The 23843-nt window shown below is 33.6% G+C and overlaps 2 protein-coding genes across 2 annotated transcripts in view; one reads left to right on the top strand and one right to left on the bottom strand.

The window, feature by feature from the left end:
* mAChR-A (muscarinic Acetylcholine Receptor, A-type) overlaps window positions 1-8646 on the top strand; it is a 66994-nt gene extending 58348 nt beyond the window's left edge. Inside the window, exons 4-6 of the mRNA XM_053748468.1 lie at window positions 2434-2444; window positions 7250-7414; window positions 7724-8646. Of these exons, the coding sequence (XP_053604443.1) occupies window positions 2434-2444; window positions 7250-7414; window positions 7724-8516 (969 nt within the window). The 3' untranslated portion in view covers window positions 8517-8646. The remainder of the gene's footprint in view (window positions 1-2433; window positions 2445-7249; window positions 7415-7723) is intronic.
* An 11443-nt stretch (window positions 8647-20089) lies between these two features.
* On the bottom strand, window positions 20090-22377 carry LOC128671730 (cuticle protein 64-like). The gene is made up of 3 exons (XM_053748466.1): window positions 22317-22377; window positions 21033-21114; window positions 20090-20511 (listed from the first exon to the last, which is right to left on the bottom strand). Exons 1-3 carry the CDS (start codon window positions 22332-22334, stop codon window positions 20237-20239), a joined length of 375 nt encoding a protein of 124 aa, XP_053604441.1. The 5' UTR covers window positions 22335-22377; the 3' UTR covers window positions 20090-20236.
* Between the last annotated feature and the right edge of the window lie 1466 nt (window positions 22378-23843).

Below are 23843 nucleotides of genomic sequence, written 5' to 3'. Positions count from 1 at the left end.
CCGAATGGCTGATGAATATTCAGGAACGTAATTCACGTGGCCGACAGTTTTTAATTTCTACAATTCTGAATGTTGATTAGGATACTTAACTAGGTTAGGTATTTTCTGAATGAAATCAAACAATATGACTTTAAACAGTGCTTGTGTAGATCTTATTAAATTAATGCTTATTATTTTTTATTGTTATAATTGTCTAATTAAATTAATGCTTATTAATTTTTATTGTTATAATTGTCTAATTAAATTAATGCTTATTATTTTTTATTATTTTTTATTGCTGTTTCAATTATAACAATAAAAAATAATAAGCATTAATTTAATTAGACTTACACAAGTACTGTTAAAAGTCATATTGTTTGATTTAATTCAGAAAATACCATAAAGAAATATTTTTTTGATTCAGACCAGTACTTTCTTTCTGTGTTCCAAAAATAAGTTATTAAAAATACAAATAATAAAATAAAATAAAACATAAATAATTGCAATGTCAGGAATAAATCAGAATCTGAAAATACCTAACATTGTTAAGGATCCTAATCAACATTCTGCCTACCCGCGACTTCGTCAGCGTATAATAGTTATTTCTGACAGCTTAATTATATTTTTTGCGGGTAATATGTTTACCCATGCCAGATTATTAATTTCTAGACCAATAATGTTGTGTGATACTTAGAGAATTAAGTCGTCTTTTCTGTATGATTTTATTTTTGGCAATTAATTTTATTCATTTTCTTACAAACTTTCACCCATTATTGTAATTTGGGGGTTCAGTTTTATAAAAATATAGCATACGGGTCATTAAAATTTTGTATGTATTAGGTATACAACATTTCATCAAAATAGGTCCAGTCAGGTTTAGCCGTGAAAACGGAACAGACAGACTTTCGTTTTTATAATATTAGCATGGATTATTCAGCATTTGGTTATATAATTTACGTCTCAATACATTAACTCGGTTGAGTGCACCGCATCTAATGGCTGTAAGTGGTTGCACGCATGCGCATCGGTGCATTACAGGATAATTTGAGATATAGGTCTATTGTGTTAAACTATGTCACGCTTAATTATAGCTCTTTAGCAAATGTTGGGTCAAAGTCAAAGTATTTGTTCAGAAATTACCGTCAAATAATTATTTTTAATAACAAAGTACTCTTGTACTTCCCATGGGAGCGAAGCCCCGGGGCGCAGCTAGTCATACATGTTTAACGTAATACGAAAACATGTATGACTGGTTAAAAAGTACTCTATGTGTTATTCCAGGTCATATTCCATCCGTGTACCAAATTTCATAACAATCGGTCCAGTACATTTTGCGTGAAAGAGTAACAAACTTATACGATAGGCTGCTATTTATGTATCCGGAACTGGCCAATAATTCTAGAATATTTAAAAAGTAATTACAACATTTGAAAATAGAACTCTTCGGCTAGAGAATAAATATTTTTCATGTCCCTGTCATTTGTTTTTTTCAATTGGCGCCAATTTTGAAAATAGCTTGTCTTCATTGCCATGGATTTAACTCGTGAACATTTTCGCGCGATGATTTATTATGATTTTCGGCGTGGATTAACTCAAAAACAGTGCATCGAACAACTGATTTTAACTTTTGGAGATGAAGCACCATCGAAAACCACTGTGTATTATTGGTTTAAGGAATTTCAACGTGGACGGTCTATGCTCACGGATGAAATTAAGGAGGGTCGTCCTAAATCGGTAGTGGTACAACAAAATATTGATGCTGTGCGACAATTAGTAATGCAAGATCGTCATGTTACATACCGCGAGATAGAGGCGTCTCTGGGCATTAGTATGACGAGTATACACGCGATATTACACGAACATTTAATTGTTAAAAAAATTTGTTCGCGTTGGATTCCGCACAACTTGAGCGTAGATCAAAAACAGGCTCGTGTCGACTGGTGTAAGAAAATGATAAAAAAATACAACCGTGGCACGTCAAAAGCTGTTTATAATATCTACACAGGTGACGAAACCTGGATCTATGCTTATGACCCTGAAACTAAACAGCAGTCAACGGTGTGGGTCTTTCAAGATGAACCGAATCCAACAAAAGTTGTTCGTGCGAGAAGCACTTTAAAGCAAATGGTCGCTTGTTTTTTTGGTATCAACGGACATGTAGCTACAGTGCCACTAGAGAATAGTAGGACGGTTAATTCTGAATGGTACACCACCATTTGTTTGCCAGAAGTCTTTGAAAAAATACCAAAGAACAACCCACAACGCAGAATCATACTTCATCACGACAATGCTAGCTGCCACAAGTCGGCTGAAACAAATAATTTTTTGGAGGGTCAAAAGATTGAATTGACGGGTCATCCGCCGTACAGCCCCGACCTGGCACCCAATGATTTTTATTTATTTCCAAACATTAAAAATAAATTACGTGGTCAACGTTTTTCGAGCCGCGAAGAGGCCGTTGATGCGTTCAAAACACACGTTTTGGACATACCTCAATCAGAATGGAAAAAGTGCTTTGAAAATTGGTTTCATCGTATGCAGAAGTGCATAGATCATCGCGGAGAATACTTCGAGAAACAATAAAACCATATGTAATAATATATGTTTGTTTAATTTTGTTATTCCGGATACATAAATAGCAGCCCTCGTATGCACGCATATACACATACATCCTTACAAACTTTCGCATTTATAATATTAGCAGGATTGTGATCGAGTGCTTATATTAAATATAGGAATCGAGACCACGTGTCCACGCAAGGCTTTTGTTGTCGCCGGGAAGATGTTTCATTCAACACATTCAAGCCGTTGAGCAGTTCCTACGTTGGGAGCCAATCTTGGGTGCACAAGTAAGCCAGATAATATGGTCGGAGAGGTGCATCAGACTTATGATGATAATGATGTATCACTTGCAAGATACATACAGATAAATGGGGCAGGCAAAACTAAATAAAATCTTGTATAAAAATAACGCTGACATTATATTTGAATGAAACACGATATAATTGAATACCGCAGAGCAAGACCAACTGTGAAATGCAGTTAACCTAATAACTCCGAAGATTTGCGAAGAGACTTCATGAAGCGAGAGATCTGCGCCTGATAAATTAAATTTCTGTGCAACTTCGTCGGTGCTCGCTCGGAATTAGGCAGTTTCCGTTAACTTTTGACAGATGCAACTGCAGCACATGATATTTTATTGCTATTTGTATTAAAAAAAACATTATTTACAAATGTATTGTTTCATTAGAAAATAAGTACAATAGCCATATAAAAGTGTGTGAGTCAGATGACATTGGAGATTGGATATGCGCTCAACATGTAAGATATTTTGTGCAGCAGAAATACATAGACAATTGGTCTATGTGTAAGTAAGCTAAGTATATTATCAAACTTTTACACGAAAATAATATTTTATGGTACTTCAGCAACGCACGTTCGTTAGAATTGCGATCGAAAAGGGATACAACTCGTAAATCTTCGCTACTATTTTGAGAGCATTTAGATTCACAGAGACATTCTTAGAAAACGTTTTCACTATTCTCACCACAGTACATGTGATTCCATTACGTGTAAACATGATTTATGTTTGTGCTAAATGTCGTGTGAAACGTGTATATAATTTGTACCATATCTCTCCTTGAAATCTTTACTTGGAACGCAGCAATCTGCTTCATAATATTTTCAATACTAAAAGACAACATAACACGACCCGTTCCTCGCCTACTGTTTTCGAGAAAATTGTATATTCGTTCGTTACTCCATAGACTTAAAACTGTTAAGAATGTACATTTTACCGCAAAGCTGTAGATCTAAATTTAAATACTGGTATTTGTCTAGTCTGTATTGGAAATCTAATTTCAAAATTCAATACAAAGTGCTTATTGCCATTTTAATATTATACATCAGTTCTGTCATATCTCATCAGGCACACTATTTATAAATATGTACAAAAAAATTAAGCAGATAAATAATTTTATGATTTCTAGTAATTTGTATTTTTTCTGTATTAATAAGTTTATGTACAGTACTACCACTTTTATAAGTTACACCGATCTGCGCCAATCGCTATTGGCTAATGCGTACGCGCCATATCTGGAGTTGCCGTCAAGTGTAATATGGTACAATTATTATGAGCGAGATAGCACGACTCCTGTTGTTTTTGGATTTAAAATTTTATGTAGTAGCAATAAGTTCGTTATTTCACTAATGTTTTTATTCGGCCAGAGTCGGCGGTCGGTTATACTATTCTGCGCCGTCGAACAAAACATGCCGAGGTTACTTATAAACGTGGTAGTACTATACATACCTCGTATATTAATCACAAAATATTAAGACTAGGCATTTCACAACAAGTCAAATCATCTGATTTGACGTTTTCATAAATATCAAAAACAATAATTTATTTACGAATTTGTATGACAGTAATGTCGGTGTGTCGTCACTGCTTCAGGGCCAACAAGCTTAGCATAAGAACTGAATCTTTTATAAGAAAGAAATTTTACATGTCTATTTGTTTTTGAATCTGTGGTACCAAGAATATCATACTCTTGCAGTCATAAATAGTAAATTCGCTTATACGTTTCCTCGCTGTTTTCCCCTGAAATGTTACACGAGCGGTGAAATTATAACTCGAAAACCTGTTTGTTTTCTTTGTAAACTTTACTTGCAAAACGGGTTTACCTTTAGTGTAGAGTGGGTAGGTAAGTTTTATATAGCGGCCGAAGTATATTATTCATGCTGACCGGACATCGCGGCGTCACAGCCCCGTTGGCAATGGAACACGTGAAAAGAGAGAGATTACGTATATTGGGAAATTCCGCAGGGGTTGAGAAAAAAAATATTCTAAATTTTAATCATTCGTTTAACAAACTGGCGTAAATTATAACGAACGGAAAAAATTGAGGAGATAGAATCATATGTCGAGTAGTATTTTAAAGCAGAATTCATCAAAAAAACCACGCTAATGGCAATAGGAACGGAATATATTCAAAATATTTATTTTCAACTTAGAATAATAATAATATTTAATAATATATAAGCACAAGTCGTACAGATTGAGCTAGCCCCAAAGTAAGTTCGAGACTTGTGTTATGGGATACTAACTCAACGATACTATATTCTATAACATATACGTATATAGATGAACAACCAAGACCCAGGTCGATCTGAAAAAGATCATTTTCATGTTGACCTAACCGGGGATCGAACCCGGGACCTCCAGTGTAGCAGTCCGGCATGGTGACCATTATGCCAGAATGTTTGTTGTTTAAGAAATGGACAAATAGTTAATTTTAGTAACTTTTCGCAGTTACGTCTATTATATTGAGAAGTGTATCACGAGTTTTTGCTGGGCTCTCCTTTCTTTTTTCGCCAAATCGATCCCAATAAAGATTTGGCTACCGTCCAAATTAAAAATTTGCGCTAACTTACCTGGAATCTAAAAATTGTTATACGCAAGTAATAACTGAATTTAAACTTGGATGGTTTTGGCACAAATACACTTAAGATTTTTGTCGCAGGTTTCCCATTCATTAAACTTTGTAATACCCTAAATTTATTTTTGTGAAAAATCGATGACGCGAGCGATTTTAATTACAGAAAGAAATAATATTCACATAAGTCGATTATTTGATTAAAGTTGGAAAAACTTTTTCTCATCTGAGCGTTTTTCCGGCTCCATCCACAGCTGTCGAGCGTCGGAGTCAGGGTCCGCTTTACTAATTATTCGTCTCCACTTGGCACGGTCGTCGTCCACCGTTCTCGGGAATGCCACTGTCGCCTATTGCCACGTGTCCCTTAGTCGTTTCGTACGACATCCTCAGTAGGATAGGGAGTGTAGAACCATTTCAAATACGGAACCACACAAAGATGATTTCCATACATTTTCTAGTTTATTAATATTCAAATATTCTGGAATATGTCAAATTGACCTTTAAACTACATTATATCTGTTTTTTTTCTATATAATTTTAAATTAAGCCATTCATGTTTTCTGAATGTCGTTGCCAAAATTAAACATTATTATTTTCTTTTATTCTCCTTCAACCATTAAACGTTTTCAGCTGTTGTTTTCTCTCTCTAACTAATTTACTTTCTTCGCCTACGTCCCTCCTCCGTTTTTGTATGTCATAAAAAATCGTCCATAATAATTGGGTAAAATATTACTCCCAACTTCGTGCCGCTCCCGTCTGGCCCCGACAGAAGGGGCAAACCTTAGGAGTGCTATCTGGATGTCGTCAAGAATGATATGCGTGCCAATGGTTTGACAATGGTCTGCGTCAGGCACGCGACGAGTCGTAAGATCACGGATTTGTACTCTGAACTTGATTTGTGGCGTCACGGCCCCGAAGTCAACTGGGAACACGCGAAGACAAGTGAGAGAGCAAATTATGTCTCCTTTCAACTTTAAAACGACAGTGGAAACTTGAAAGTGTTCCTTAATGTGCGTCCTGTCTTCCCGTAATTTAATAAGGTGACAAAGTACTAGCTTGATGTAATTGGACAAGGTTCTACGCCGTTCTGTAATTATAAAACGTGTTATTTCTGTAATCTAAGCCTTTAAATTTTTACTTTCTTTTTTCTATTTGATTAAAATACTGCTTCGTATATAAGGTATGTAAAGGAATATATGTTCTTTTTATGCTAACTTGATACAAATGAATGTGATCGGAGTGGGCAGAAATTGCGCTGTCCCTCGTTGATTTATGGATCTAGGTTATCGTCGTGGGTCCATCTTTAATTAGATTCTAGCTTTTGTTTTCTTTCACCTGTCACGTTGTTTGCTTGTCTGTAATCAAATCTTGCGAGTTCAAATTTCACCTAATTCCACTTGTTGCATAGAGTTGAAATTTTCCAGGTCGCTTCATTTTCCATGACGATGGATTATTATGATAAGCATGACTTTGTACCCAGGATCGGCTTCCAACGAGGGAAATCCTCAATTAACGTTAAATGCAAGATCTCTCTGACGATAATAAAAGCTTGTGGTAAAAACTTGCATAGAACCTGGAGTTATACAATAATATCATCAAGAATCATGTATAATGTTTATTAATTACTAGCGCCCCGTTCCGGCTTCGCTCAGGTAAAACATAATAAATTATACACCTAAAGCTTCCTCAGGAACCACACTATCTATTGGTGAAAACCGTGTGAAAATCCGTGCAGTAGTTTTTGAGTTTATCGCGAACAGACAGAGAGACGCGCCGGAGGACTTTGTTTTATAATATGTAAGGATGTACATTGTCCCACAGTCGTCAAGCTCGAGTCGTCGTCCGAAGCGCGGGTGGGCGGCAGTCCATGCCTGGTGCGTGGCCTGGTACCACTCCGGCCGAGAGGACATCGAGGACACCGAGATTGAGGAGGAACCTTCAGACCCTGGGTACGCCACGCCTGTGTCTGTCGAGACGCCTCTTCAGAGCTCCGTGTCCAGGTAACGAATACCTACATAAGTCCTATTAAAATTATTTATAGGCCTAAAAATTTGAAAAAGAATTTTAAAAATGAAATTTCAAACACAGGTAGAGCAATCCCTAAAATAGCAGATAAATTTATTTTTATTCGAAAATTAATTAGATCATCATCATATCGAATGTGTTATTACTAACACTGGTGTGAGATTTTATTCAAGTCGTCTAAAGGCATCTGACATGACTTTTTATCTAGTGGCAGGTAGTCGCATACACATAAGTAGATGGTCTGTTTAAAAACAATATAGTACTACTATAATATTTTGTTCCAGGTGTACATCATTAAACGTCATCAGAGATCCGTACGCGTCACGAGCCGGCTCCGGCGGGTCATCAGCCGCAGATGGAGGAACTTCTCCTCTCAGGAGGACCTACGACCCTCCTCCAGGGAACATGCCTGCAGCCCGAGACAGCCGCTCCCTCCCCCCTAACACACGAATCAACACCACTACCTCACCTGCCCCTAAATCTGCTTCAGCCGATTCTGTTTACACCATCCTCATAAGGTTACCCGATGCAGACACTGAAAGACCAACGATTAAAATGATCACAGAAGAATCACCCCCTTCTAACACCAGAACCCATTATCGCCCACCAGCGAGGGGCGATTCCGAGCTCAACCTCCATCCCGCCGGCCACCCTGCCTTAACTAGAAGAACATCCCACATTCAAGACGTCAGAATCCCCCTTAATGCTAAAATTATCCCTAAACAACTGGCTGGTAAAGGCATAACTTCCAAACAACAGCCGAAAAAGAAGAAAACGCAAGAAAAGAAACAGGAGACCAAAGCGGCTAAAACGTTATCCGCTATTCTCCTATCATTTATTATAACGTGGACGCCTTATAATATCCTTGTACTCTTAAAACCTCTCACAGCTTGCACCAAGTGCATACCAGATGAATTATGGTCATTCTTCTATGCACTGTGCTATGTGAACTCAACTATAAACCCAGTGTGTTATGCGCTATGTAATGCAACTTTTAGAAGAACGTATGTAAGAATTTTGACATGTAAATGGCATAATAGAAATAGAGAAGCAATGGTTAGAGGAGTGTACAATTAGTTTTGATAAAGATCAAATCATCTTAAGGATCGTTTCATATCATCTTAAGGACTCATTTTTATTGCTGCACGAATTCCATTCTTCAGTCTCTCTCTCTTTCATTATTGCGATTTTCTGGCTGCTTCCTGAGCGAAGCGTAAGAGACCAAGGTATCTCCAATTTGCTCTGTCTTTCGTCGGGGCATCCATAATTGTCCTGGCCTTATTTATTAAATAAAAATAAACATATCCTTGACGACATCAAGCCAGAACTTTTTGGATTTGCGCCTTCTACCCGGAATGGCTTAACCGGACAGACATTGGTTCCTTCATCATTTGCCGATGGCTATTGTAGCCTGTACCACTCCATGTAAGAGCAGAACGATTCCTTTATTGTTTATACCAAATTTAATGTGAAATGTTCCAGTTTGTAATAATTTTTTTTGCTGGACTTCAACCGACTAAACGGTCTGATGATAAAATATCATCAAAGCCTATAGAAGAGGCTTATATCAGTGAACTTATCATCTCATATGACGCAGACGATAATGACATATGGATTTTTCTTTACAACAGATCATTACAGTATTTGAAGTGAACAATGAAACTACAATTATTTCCAAGGAGTCTCAAGCAATAGGTGAGCCCCTTAAGATGATTCGAACCTTTATCCATTAGGATATTGGTTTTGTACGAGGTACCGAAATAATTATTGCCCAATTTAGGTACCCGTCACTATAACTCCATCGAGTTTATATTTTTTCACTAGAAAATTCAATCGCAGTCACCATAAAGCTTTATTCTTAAGTATTCAAAAAATCATAGTACAAATATAGTTTGATTCAAGAACCAGGTGAAAATATTGTACGGGTAGTTATTAATTATGTTAAAGTGCGCAAAAGTTGAAAACTTGTAGCTCGATGGACGAGAGATAAAATATATAAATAAAATTAAAACACTAAATATGCATATAAATAACCATATGGACATATTTTTATGAAATTATTCGTTAATCTTTTTACTTAAATTAAATTAACAGGACTAAAGATGAACAATTTTATGTGGTATCTAACGTTTCGTGCGACGTTGCAGTCGTCATGATCGTAGCCAGGTTAGCTCGCAAGTTCCATTAATTGTTAATAGAAAACGTCCCATCCCTTTTAGTTAATAACAACACAGGTAGTTTTAATTAAATTTAACACAGTTAACTTAAATACTAATTTCATTTTTCAAGTAATCCCTTTATATCTAATCAATCTCAAATTAAATATGTCCGCATGGTCAAACAATTTAATTCGATCTTTTTCCCAAAAGCAATGAACTGTGAAACTTTCATTTTGTTAGTGAGTTGATCATCCCGTCCATGGTAGACATATTGCTTTTAGATTTGGTAAATTTACGTGTTATTTTAATTTACGATAAACTGTTTCCATTCGTTCTTACTCTTCTGTTATAAGAAGAATTGATTAAATCAAAACTTTAAGAAGAAAATTAAATGCCCAAATATTTAAAGAGTGACTAGTGTTAGTACCTATATGAAAAGATGTAATATTAAACTCGGTAGTGATCTAGTTTTATCTTGTAATTTCTAGTCGGAATTCTCTAAGTGGTGTTCTGTTAAGGTTTGAGCTTTTAGTATAAATATCGACAAATTTAGGGCTGTTTTTTAATTTAGTTTTTCTCCTAGTTGCCAACAAATTGTTATTCCATATTATGTGCTAAGTTAGGCCGTAATGTTAAGTTATTGCTATGAAGATTAATAATAATTGTTTTCCTTACGATTTGCCGCTGTGTAACATCTTTCCTCTCGATTTTATGCATTTAGATTCTTTTCTTATAATAATCGTCTTAAATTCCAATATTGTATAATTTTTACATTATTACCTCTACGGAATATATTTGCATGTAATGTATGTGTTAATTTTAGACCTTATCTGTATCCATGTTCAGCAAATAAAGCCATCAGTGAGAGTGAAAAGGAACGGACGGATGTCTGTTACAGCCGGAAATACGCGAAACGACCATTGAGTGCTCGCGAATTTTGCGATATATCGTCACCAATATCAGATGTTACACACATATTTTTTTTTATTTCAGGTTCTTTGAAAAATGTTAAATTCATACATCGAGTTTTATAGATAAATTTATGTCATTTTTCCTATTTATAGATGCCAAATTCTTATACAATTTTAGGCGATGATTAGGTGTCTTAAATTGTGTGGACTCGTTTGTAATATCGTCAAGAGAGAGTTTTGCCTTGTTTGATGCTTCCTCGATGTGTGTTTAATTGTGAATTTCATTAATAAGGATAATTAAAACATTTCTAAGCAATATTTACTTAATATTTATGTGATGATTTAGACACGGCTCGGATTGTTAGTATATTTTAAATGTTCCAAAGTGTTGGACGCTCAATTTCTTCGAAGTGTGAAGCGTTTGTAGATTTGTCATTTGTTTTTCATAAATATATTCCTACTTTTTCTTTGTCGACAAAAATCGTATAACACAAATATTGAATACAACGATTTCAAATTTAAAAATAAAAATTAGTGACTTACATACCCGTAGTTTGTTACTTGTTAACTCATTTTGTAGGATAATGGGGTTATTCTCTTTGAGACCACACAGTGCTGGACCTAGCGTATGGTCAATGATATTTTTTTATTTACTATTTGACCACACAATTATTTATTCTTACAGTGGCAAAATGATACAAAATGAATGTTTTAAATAGATACATTTTATATGAAAATAGTAATAAAAATGTCACTTACGTCGATGACATACGTAAAAATAGAGAAAACTCAAAAAAATATTATTTTTGAGTTTATCCATGTGACGGGAAGACATAGCTCGTGTAGTCTTATAGTGGAAAACCCCTGTATTTTGATTTAGTAGTTATTATGGTATGTATACAATATCCTAATCATAATATCACTATTGTGATATCGTACAGCGAACTAGCCTTCAAAATGAGTTAATAAGTTTTTTTTTAATATGTGGCTAAACTGCTGCGGTAATAATATGAATGTGTCAGTGCGGTGTCAAAATGGAAATATTAACTAAATTCTAAATATATGTGTGTATTTTTAAATATAATTATAAATCAAATTGTAAATACGACATTTAATTCTATATTTCATAAGTCTATGATATTTGTATCTGCATTATATTATTAATAGTTAATATTATTGAATATATTACTTATATACAAGTAATGAATGTGTAATTTATAACGTGCGTATAATATATATATATACATAAAATTTATGAATGTCGTATAACGTTCCTTTTGTTGTGGATGAGGTTTTATTAACCGATTTATTAAATTATGTACATGTAGAGATAGATTATATCAGAGATATTGTAATTGTATGTATTATATAAGACACTAGATTTGAATATTACCAAAAATTTTATACAATCCAAAGGGATTACGCATTTTAATCATTTGTATAATATATCCATCTATTAAATTTTAATCTCACAGTCTATTTTAATCTATTACGTTATTAAAGTTTATCAAAATAATATATTTGTTAAAAAATTTCATTTATTTATAGTAATTTTAATACTTTCTTGTTATTATTAAAACATAAATTTAACATTTAAAAATGTATTGTTTGTTATTAGGTGTTAAAATGCGAAATTCCATTACTGACTTTTAATGACCAAAATATAATTTACAAATATGATAGGCAATTATAGAACATTTAATTAATTATCTTTATTTCAACTAATGTATACTACATGTAGTCATATGAAAATAAAATTTCGATTTTATCAATTTAGACAGCCCGAGACACTACTAGAAAAATTTGATCACTAATGTATAACATCCAAATAGTATTTCTTTAGCACAACAAAATTAAAATTAATACATAAAAAAAATACTTTCACACAGTCGTGGGAAAACATATTTCTACTAAATAAACTTGAATAAATATTTCGATTCTGTTCCATCTAAAAAGATTAACAGCGCGTGAGTATTTTTTGGTATCGAATTGTAATTTGTGACAATTCTATGCGCGTAACGTAGTTCGTGTGCCGTCAAATAGAAGAAAACGATGTTATTTTAGAGTAACTCCGCCTCATAACTGATCATACGTGGTCTTTTATGTGCCGGTCCTCAGCCCGGATAAAGGAGGAAGGCCCATTAGAGGAACATTTAGCTTTAGATCGACCGCTGAGTTACGCGTGTTCCCGCATTTTTCAGCTCCCGGGCTGAATTCGCGGTTATATAACGCATTGCACAGTTCCATCTATGCCTAATGTTCTTCTGATCTAGAATAATATCCTTTTCTTCTATTTTTTATGCAAGCGTACTTATATTATATTGTAATTTAAAAATATACTTTTCATAATGACAGAAACATCCAAACGAGTATGAATAGAATAGTGTACTTATACGGAATTGGGCTATCGGACGACCAGTATTAAATAGTCTAGACTATTGAAATCATCATATTTGTTTATTATGTTTTGGTCAATATACTTATTCCTAAACCTATTATCAATGCGCACAGTAAATTAGTTTTAAATAAATGTTTTTTTTTTATCATGGGTCACCTGATCTAGTTAAGAAAAAAATCCGATCGTCATGTAATATTGGTTTGAGGGTTATGTAGGTTTGAGAACTTCACACCCTTAAAGCTCTATTTAAAAATACCAAAATTTATATTATAATATTTTTTAATTAAGCACACCGTGATAGTACAAAAATTTATTATTAATTTTAAACACATACAGACTTGTGTTCGAAGAAATTGTGTTCACTACGTAACGCACAGATCTGCCTTATTTCTTGCGCACATAAGGTGTGTGAGTGAGACAGGCGATCCACTGACTACGCGTCACGTGGCGGACTATATCAGCGTATTTCGTAGTGGAGCGAAGGCTAACGAATGAACCGGAACGCTTTGTATACAGGTTTGAATAGATTGCTTGTTGTATACATGATTGCTTTTATTTTGTTAGCCTTCGATATGTTTTGACAACTCCACTCTTGAAGAGGTGAGAAAGATCTAGAAATACACAAAACGCGGGAAACTATGGTATATCAAGAGTCTGTAATATTTATATTTCTGTTCAATTTTTTAAAATATATTTTGATTGTGCAATCTTGTCTAGTTTCCATAAATTTTCGTTTCAATGCTCAAGACGAAGCTTACATACGCTTGTTATTTAGCCAAATTTGTTAATTTTAAGTACCTGTTTGCGAAACTCAATAATTTTAAATATACATCGAACCGATTAGATTTTGGATCCATGTATAATTATTTTACGAGAGTCGCAGGTAGGCCACTATGATGTCTCAAATCATAGATAATGATAGAGGTAGGTGGTATGATCTAGGTACTATTTGATTTTCATTTGTGTTTTTTTACATCTTTATGAAATCATCATCAAAAATACGAGAGAACACGACCTAATTGATAACTGTTGGTTTATTTGTAGTTGTACATAGGTGTAATGGTGTTTGGTAGGATCAAAAGGTTGTAAGTTACAAGCAATATCGAACAGAGGCCCATGGCATCTGTCGATATCAAGAAAAAAATTTGATTTCCCGCAAAGTTTATCTTGATATCGTAAGCTGTCACTTGTGTTTACGATGTTTCTTTTAACTACGTGGCAAGGCCTATGGCGTGGAACGAAGCTCTCTGAGATTACACCGTGGGATTCTAATTTGCCTCTTAAATGTAAATGTTATAAAGTTGATAATGCCACTGGCACCATAAGGAATTCGAGTAATAAGATCGACCTATAGCTAGGGGCTCGGCTATAGCTGTCTCTTTTACATTGTTACTACTTATTGCAGTGGCATAATCAATTCATAGACGCAAATACAAACTCCACGATAATTTTATTTACTATATGTTATCTATTTCATATAATTTTAATTAACAAGACAGAAATACGTGAGGTTCAGACTCGCTTTCGATTTTAAACAGATGATTATTATACTTAAATAAATGTCTGAATAAATAGGATGCAATGTGCCAGCTGCGCCCTTATTGTTCTGTCCTATGTTATTGTAGTGTAATAGTCATTTTTCGACGCGAGAATAATTTCACCATTATTTAATTTAAAGGCGAATCGAAAAATAAAAATGGATAACATTTCTATCCATATTGCTTTAATATTTATCATAGGATATTTATGTTGTTTTACCGCTGTGTAAAACATAACATTTATTTTGTGCCAATTTAGTATTTTTTTTTTTTCAATTTATAACGTTATTGTTATTATATCTATTTTAATGGATATTGTGGGCGTTGCTATAGAAAATTGTCAGTAAAAAAATTGACTGACCATGATAATATGTAATTTTATCACCGTAATATTTAAGTTTTAAAGTAGGTCAACATACCGCCACACGCACCTAATTAGGGTCACGCGAGAGGAAAATAATTAGACAATGAGGCTGGTTGACAAAAATATTAAAATTATATTTACCAAGATCAATATAGTAAAAGTTATTGTTTTACCGAAAGTTACTTCAAAAGTAGGTATTATTAGTAAACAAGTCAACTAACCTTATCGACAGCCAAATGAAAATCAAATATAACCTACTGACATTTTTGCGCTATCCCAAACTCGTTTCCCTTCCACCCTAAATTTGACAAATTATGGCCGTGAGATTGTAAAACAAATTAGGTTAATTGGAAAAAGTCTCCTTAAGGATATTTGCTTCCAATGGAATATTAACGCAAAGTTTCTGCGCACGAGTGCAGCACGAGCATAGAATGTAAACAATGACAAGTCTTCTATAGCATGACAATGTCTTGAGCACCTTGGCAACGGGTAGTTTGTATACTGCATGTGCTAGTGTTGCCATTTGTGCCGGTTTTGCGTAACATTAAATACACTTTGTATAAGTGTCAAAAAGTGTCAAATCTCGTATCAGTGTACAATTTAGTCATTCACGATGTATTTATAAATAAATGTGGTTTTGTAAGTTATTTTAAAACTAATTCATGTTTTTGTATAACCAAAGACAATAAAAATTTAAATAAAAATAAACAAGTGTTTTTTTTTAAGTGAACAAAATAGTGAAGTGTGTTTATGAAAATTATAAGTGCCAATTTCAAGCAATTGAAATGATGTGTCAGCCAAGAAATAAAGACAGAAATATCCATTATACAGACAAACTAATGTTTTTAAATATCCATTATAACTACATTATTATTAGTCATAAGATTTTTTTTTCATTGAACTTTGGCAATCAGCGCCATTCGATTTAGTTTTGTTAACTATATTGAATGAACCTAAATTGAATGAACAGTTAAGCAATTGCTTGACTGTTTTGACTCTCGTCTACTGTGCGATGTTTTTGAGACATATTTTTGTCAGTTTGCGAGTATCTTTCCCATAATTGATGGAAATTATGATGAAGGTTCCTTCATACGTGACCAGGGTAAGTGATTTATTTTAACAGTCTGAACAATCCACCTTTTTGCCAATCATGCGCCGCAATCTTCCATTATAGTAAGGCGGCTCGTTAAACTTACGCTAAACATTCTACGATAATACCACATTCGCAACAATTGATTTTCTTAACGCCTTTTGCGGGAACAACAGACGACGATAGTTAAAAAATATATTCTTGCGTAGATCTGCGCATCCGCACTCGATAAGTTAATGACTTATCAATATCGACTTCTTCAATTGACTATGAAAGAGGAACAGAATAGCGAATATGTATGTAGGCTAATTTCATAATTAATTACCAAAATATATTACACACAAAAAAAAACCTGTAACACGCTTCGTCAACAGAGGCACAGATGTGAATTCGCCTTAAGCTTCGTAATGGACTGAGCTCAACTGGAAACGAAACTATAGATAAGTGGGAGATAAAATTGTAAGAATTTATGTATTTTAACAAGATAATTGTGACTGCAGTAGAAAAAACCAAAGACAAAAAATATAGTATAAATAAAAATGCTAAAGATTTGATTAGCTTGAGAAGTGAAAAAAAGGATGTTTAGCTGTGCACACTAGCTTCTGAAGTAAGTTGGTCGTTAATATTCTGCCAAGATTTATGATATCGATATACGGAACTTCAACGTGAGCTGGATTATCATAACACTATCTTATTAACTTTACATTAGTTTTCGTATGTTCAGAATTTAACAGATACAAGTTCACTACTTTATCCCTCAGTCTAACAGTCCGTTTCGGCTTCGCTCGGGTTAAACCATAATAAAAAAGTAGCCTGTCACTATTGACGATTTCGTCTGCCAAATTTCATTAAAATCGGACTGTAGTTTATGAGTTTATTCATTACAAACGAAAATACAAACATTTTCTCTTTATAATATTAGTATAGATATGAATATATAGTCAAGAAACGCGATAATCGAAGAATACGTTTAGCTATTGAGTGAACAAAACGGTGAAGTGTGTTTATTTTTTGTGTATATTTTGATATTTAAACAAAAACATTTTCAGTTACAATCGTTTGTTTAATTTTTTTTTTAGTTTACCACTTTCAGACTTCGGTAAAATTCATAATCGATAAAGTTTAAAATCGTCGGCTTCCATTAGAGACGCGCTTAGCGAGCGAAGGGTGAAGTTCAATACAAACATCGGCTGAGTTCCCCCGTGTGAGGTAAACCTTAAGCCGCATTTAAAGTGGGAGAATTTTAATCGACTAGTCGATTACGTATTAAGTTTCAGTTTAAGATTCCTCATGATCGCAGTCATTTTGACGTCGCCACAGCTGGCAATGGGATTCCTTCTCTCTCTCGTCTGAGCGTTTTCCTGGTTTCTTCCGCAGCCAGTGAGCGTCAGAGCCCAGGGCCCGCTTTCCTACTTTATCGTCTTCATTCGGCATGGTCGTTAGTATCTATATATATATATTGGATAGACCATGAGCAACCACGCGAGTCAAAAGCAGATTGAAGGCTTTTTAACGACTGTAAATACAGCCGGGATCAAATTTGAACTCGATTAGTAATGTTAACAATATTTTATCTCGAGACTTTACATTCGTGTTGCACGGGTATTTACCCGTGCATCACGAATGATAAGTAAATATGTGTAACTAATATCGATCATATATTTATATGATCGATATTAGTTACACATATTTACTTAACTGCTATTCAAATACTATTCAGATTTAGATTAAAAATACGAATAGAAACACATACAAAAAGGTTCAGTTTATATGCATATCATAATTTCAATGTTCACGTGTTATATAAACAATTAAGAGACCGATCCTTGCAGCCAAAATTACAGTTTCCAATTATATAATGTACGAATTCATTTTTAAAGATACCAATGGTATGTACATACAACTAAAGTGTAAAACAATTGATAACAATAATAAGCTTAATATAATCGACTAGGGCCCGTCCATATATCGCTCGGGTAAAACCAATAACGAATTATACACAGAGCACCTACACCTTCTTCAGCAGTAATGGTAATAAAAAGTTATAGTGTGTAGTTTTTAAGATCTAAGCATACATAGGGACAGACAGCGGGAAGTGATTTTGTACTATACTATCTGTAGTGTTAACAATATTTTTGGTTAGTCCCTATAAGATTGCCTTTAAAATTTAACGATTTTGTCCACACTACGCTGAAAAGGGTTCAGCGTAGGTGGGAAAGCCTCTAAGTCAGTTGATCCCAACTGATCGCACCCCAAGGTGCAATGTAAACCAGGCTTTACTGATCCACTTCAACATTATTGAAAATAATGGAGGTACAATTCGCTGCGAACGACCCTTAAAACTCCATTTTCTTGCAAACACCTAGTAATTCATGTAAAATTACATCTGAACTGATCTTAGTATTGAATTTCTGATAAACAATAATACAGATGCAGTTTTTTTATAGTGAAGTGGGCAACCTGCCTGTTGGTAAGCAAACACCGTATGGACACCAGTAATCTCATATGGGTCACCGATGCGTTGCTGACTTTTTGAGAAAGCAATATACGATTTTTTGTAGGCCCCACTGTCGAAACACGGAGTCGGACGGACGGAGTCAGGATACGGCATTTCGAAGGGACTATTTGTTAAATATTGCGCTTGCCAGTGGTTCAGATTAGTGTTCGAACTTAGTATGATATTTAATCAATTATTAATATAAAAATTACTTAACTGTCGACTTCCAAAGGCATGCGCTTGACGTATGGGACGCAAAAACATTCACCGCACTCTTTTCTCAATTGACAAAATGTGAATCTTATTGGATACGTGAATTGACTTGTACAATTTGCGCGGGTGATTAATAAATATATATCTAATAATCTAATTGCCAAATGTGGCTTCGTTTACATGGGAATTTCAAGATTTAAATTAGCAACACAATCGGCGTCGTGAGGGTCGTGTCGTGAGATACTCTCTATTCTTTTCTTATCGAGTACTGGTTTTAGATTTTATTTTATATTAAGTCGCCTAAAGGTATCTTATATGACTTATAACTACGATGATAGATATAAATTTATTGAAGCCATACAATTAATTTCCAAGATAAAGTAGTCCACGCAACTTTCTTCAGTCGAGTACAAGCTGAACCAACTTGTGACAAATTCACTTGGTAACTTCACCACCACTAGCTAATTCGTCTTCCTACAACTGTGTGGAAGTTTTAAGTGCACCTTGCTTTTCTAACAGAAACCAACATTGAAAGCAATTAATAGACTGAATATAAATTCATATCCTCGCGTGTTTTCGGTTACATTCGGGGCTGTGACGCCACGAAGCGGTCGGCGAGGAAAATAAACAAAAAAATTTTGAAGATTCTATTGTGATTTGAATGGCCGCTTGCATGATGTCTACATAATAATAGTCAGGTTATGTAGTCAAGACGAATTTAATGAATTTTAATTTCCACCCCGCAGTTACACAAACGACTGATGAAATTCAATATCAAACCAAAGAAATTCCCTGCTATCAAACTTGAAAGGAATCTATTCAACTTTTTGATCAACTCAATGTGAAATTGGAATTCTCATTATGGTAGGGTTGTCATACATACGTACTGTATATACACGACATACGCATGATATGACCACCCGATCCTGGGGTAAATAAGTTCCTGTCACAATGTAATAAAATGTACATTATTTTTAATTAAAATATAACTAAAAATTATTTGTTATTATTATGCGTAGGTAACGAGGTATTTGACAGGTTAGTTTATGCGAAGTAACTTTTTTAATACGAGACACCAATACGGTACCATTTGAACATACCGTCCCGTCCCGCAACATTAAAAAGTTATTTCGCAAATACTTACCGGCTTGATTCCGCCCTATGGAATTGTGTAGATGTCACATAGCCAAACAAGAAAAAAGTCCAGTCATGGTTATTAAAAGTTAATGGCGACCCTACAGATAGTTGGTGTTTCTTCAGTTTAATTGCTTTTTCAATTAACCCCATGATAGAGAAGAGATGGGTTGGTGAAAGTATAATGGACTATAGGGCAATGAAGCTTCATAGAATATATATTACCATTGATCTGGAATTAGTTCATAGTTTATATTTAGATGATATTTTAGATTTAAGTATTGTTGAGTACCTTATATAGATTATGTGCACGAAGAAGGAAAACAGGCAGAAAAATAGTCACATCCAGAAACAAATCCAATATTTAATTTCCGAACACAATTTTGACAGATTCTGAAAGAACAGTTCGTAGGAAATCGACCTCAGTTTATAAGGACCAGTCAATGAAACCAAGGATGTCGTTAAGCCAATTGGTGGTAACACTTCGTCTCATTTAGATTTTGCCCCAGCCAAGGCCGCCGAGTTTGCCGATGCCCAGGCCTCCGTATCCCAGACCATAACCTCCCAAACCGAGGCCGTTCAATCCTCCCAATCCAAGGCCGACTGAGCTCACAACTGGGACGGTCCTGACGATAGGAGTGGAAATGATGGGAGCAGCAACAGTCCTGATGACGGGGATAGGTGCGGCTTTGACGAGGCTAGCGGTGGAGACCGCGGCGGGAGCGTAGATGGGGGCCTTGATGATTGGAGCGGAGACGATTGGCAGACCTGTCAATATAATAGTTATATATTGATTAAAAACTTGTTTAGAAATTAATGTGCATGGTCATGCACATTAATTTTTAATCAATATATACTTGGTGAATCTATTCACCAATGAAAGTCTTCTATTCACCAAGTTACAATTCACTCGTAATTTATACTGTCCACGGATGAAAAGGAATGGAAGTGAGTCTTATGGCATCAGATAATAACAATGCTATATAGTAATCAGATAATAACAGTATTTCCTGTGCCACTTCTAGCCAATAAAATTGACAAAATTGACAAGAGATATCTAATAATTAAAATCTTCTTATAAAATTAACTTTACTCGCCAATTACTTTACCGTAGACAATAGAAAACAAAAAGATTATGATAAGAAAATGATATATTTTTTTGCTGCATATCTTTAGCAATTACCAACACAGTCTTCTCTGTACCAAAAGCGCTCTTAGCATCAAGTCTACTCCTTGTACTTTACATATTTTTGCAATAAGGCCATATAAATAGATGAAATAGAACATACCGTATCCACCCAGGCCACCCAGGCCATCTAATCCCCAGCCGCCAATGGCGCTGCCATGCGCCACCGCCAACAGACAAGACAACTGGAAAAGTAAAAGATAAAATTGTGATATAGGTAGATAAACTGGTAATACATTATTATCGAGTTGGATTTTATATAATTTTTTAACCAATATGTGACTACGCTAAAACGATGCAAGAAAGAAAAGTTTAGTGGTGACTTGTGAGGAAACCGACAATTGAGAGAGAAATTGGGTCCAAATAAAATAAAACACTCTAATGGATACTTATCGAAAAAATAACAACTCAGCAGTAGATGATAAAAAACTAAATTAATGGACACTAAACGAGACTTAATCCCAAGAGGTTTAAAGGTAATTTGCACCAGTTAACTTTGGCTTTAATTTTAAAGTCGGTCGTTTAGATAAAATGGCGTTTTCTGCACAAGTTGAAGTTAACTTAAATGTTGTCAAGACTGTTGGCGTTTTCTGCACAAGTTGAAGTTAACTTAAATGTTGTAATAAGTGTTAGTTTAACTGATTTCACAATCATATTTTTCAAGTTTCTTACAAATAGAAATTAATTAGGCAACATCCCTGTTGTGAAAAGTACTCTGTAAAGTATTAGTTCCGCCGAAATCAATAAAAACTGTTGGTTTTATTGCTTCATTAGGCAATTTGAATTATTCATTCTGATCATGTTGTTAATTCATGAGTTCAAATTCTGGACTGGATATTAGTAATAGTTTGATAAATCCACATATAAATTTTTCATGTATGTTTACTGTTCTGGAAGAACTCTTTTAATATAAATATCTGCTGTCTGTTTATCTGTAATAGATTATTATATTTGCTGAGACAGAGCACTGTCTCAGCAAATATAATAGGTGGTAAACACTTGCTTTGATTGAACTACTTAGCTGTTTTTTGGGAACAGAATATTGTGAACTAACTCTCATATTCATAATAAAGTTAAACATACTTTATGCTAAAGTATATTTTGCTACGAAATTTGAAATTTATAGACCGACACAAACCGTACTTTAGCTTGTACTTTAGTTGTGTATAGCTGGTTCATTGCTCAAATTTGAAATTTACGACATAGACGAAACTAAATACGTACTTTTAGTGTTAACACAATTACTGTATGTGGAACGTCCAGTATCATCACAACAATAGCTAGTGAATGATCAAAAAAAAAATGATTCGAGTAATAAATATTATCAAAAATTAGATTGATCAAGTCAAAAATCATCTAAATCATAATAATGCTTTGCAATACTCACAGCGATCAGGGTGTTCATAGTTGTACCTCTTGAGACGAAGTGTGCCGAAAATTTTGCCGAAACAGTATTTATAGGGAGCCTGTTACATCCTGCGCTTCAGCCGGAACATGATGTCGTGTTGCATCAGCCGCTGTGTTTACATCAAGTATCCTTGCTGGACTAAAACGTTTCTTTGTTTTCTCCTTCTTGGCAGTTTTCCGGATCTATTTCACTCTTAGGTTAAACGTTTGGGCAATTTTCTTTCCTCCTCGTTGCATCAAAATCAGGCTTAGTGACAGCATATAACAGGAGTCCAAATATACGCATTAATGATATTAAAAGATGAGTTAGTCGAGTAGATAAGATGACTGATTACGATCGAAAAGTTACAGGTTTGAATCCTTCACCTACTAATGAGTTTATGCAAATATAATATAATATAATATAATATAATATAATATAATATAATATAATATAATATAATATAATATAATATAATATAATATAATATAATATAATATAATATAATATAATATAATATAATATAATATAATATAATATAATATAATATAATATAATATAATATAATATAATATAATATAATATAATATAATATAATATAATATAATATAATATAATATAATATAATATAATATAATATAATATAATATAATATAATATAATATAATATAATATAATATAATATAATATAATATAATATAATATAATATAATATAATATAATATAATATAATATAATATAATATAATATAATATAATATAATATAATATAATATAATATAATATAATATAATATAATATAATATAATATAATATAATATAATATAATATAATATAATATAATATAATATAATATAATATAATATAATATAATATAATATAATATAATATAATATAATATAATATAATATAATATAATATAATATAATATAATATAATATAATATAATATAATATAATATAATATAATATAATATAATATAATATAATATAATATAATATAATATAATATAATATAATATAATATAATATAATATAATATAATATAATATAAGCACGTTTTACCATTTTGTGGTAATCTTATTTTCACAAGTAATAAGTTATGGAATTAAAAATGGTAGTTTTCATATATCACCACCGTTTTCAGGTGAAGGAAATCGAAACTCACTAGTTTTCTAGTGGGTATGCATACTTACAATACTACAACAACAATCTGAGGGCAGTAGGTAGGTCTTCTTCTCCACTTTGTTTTAGGTGAATTTCAGTGACATTCAACTATTTTGTAAGCTGTGAAATCACGAACACTTAACACTGAACCATCATTCATTCATTTCATCACATAATGAATATTCGGCTACTGCACGAATATACCTAATTGTGTGGTGTTAATTTCGACAACGTCAGTTTCACTTTTACATACCAAGCAAGCAATGTAACGTTTAATCAATTTACTATGACGCGCATTTTTTTGATACCAATATCAGCCATTGAATTCATCAACACCCTCACTTGTTAATACCCTCACATCA

This window comes from Plodia interpunctella, chromosome 8 (genome assembly GCF_027563975.2).
Source record: "Plodia interpunctella isolate USDA-ARS_2022_Savannah chromosome 8, ilPloInte3.2, whole genome shotgun sequence".
NCBI lineage: Eukaryota > Metazoa > Arthropoda > Insecta > Lepidoptera > Pyralidae > Plodia > Plodia interpunctella.
The sequence above is the reverse complement of the archived record's forward strand: the minus strand, read 5'-3'. Positions and strand labels throughout refer to the sequence as shown.

Coding starts and splice junctions, on each gene's coding strand:
- LOC128671730 (XM_053748466.1), bottom strand. Junction 20,512..21,032: donor GGGTGGCCTGGGTGGATACG/GTATGTTCTATT, acceptor TTATATTGACAG/GTCTGCCAATCGTCTCCGCT.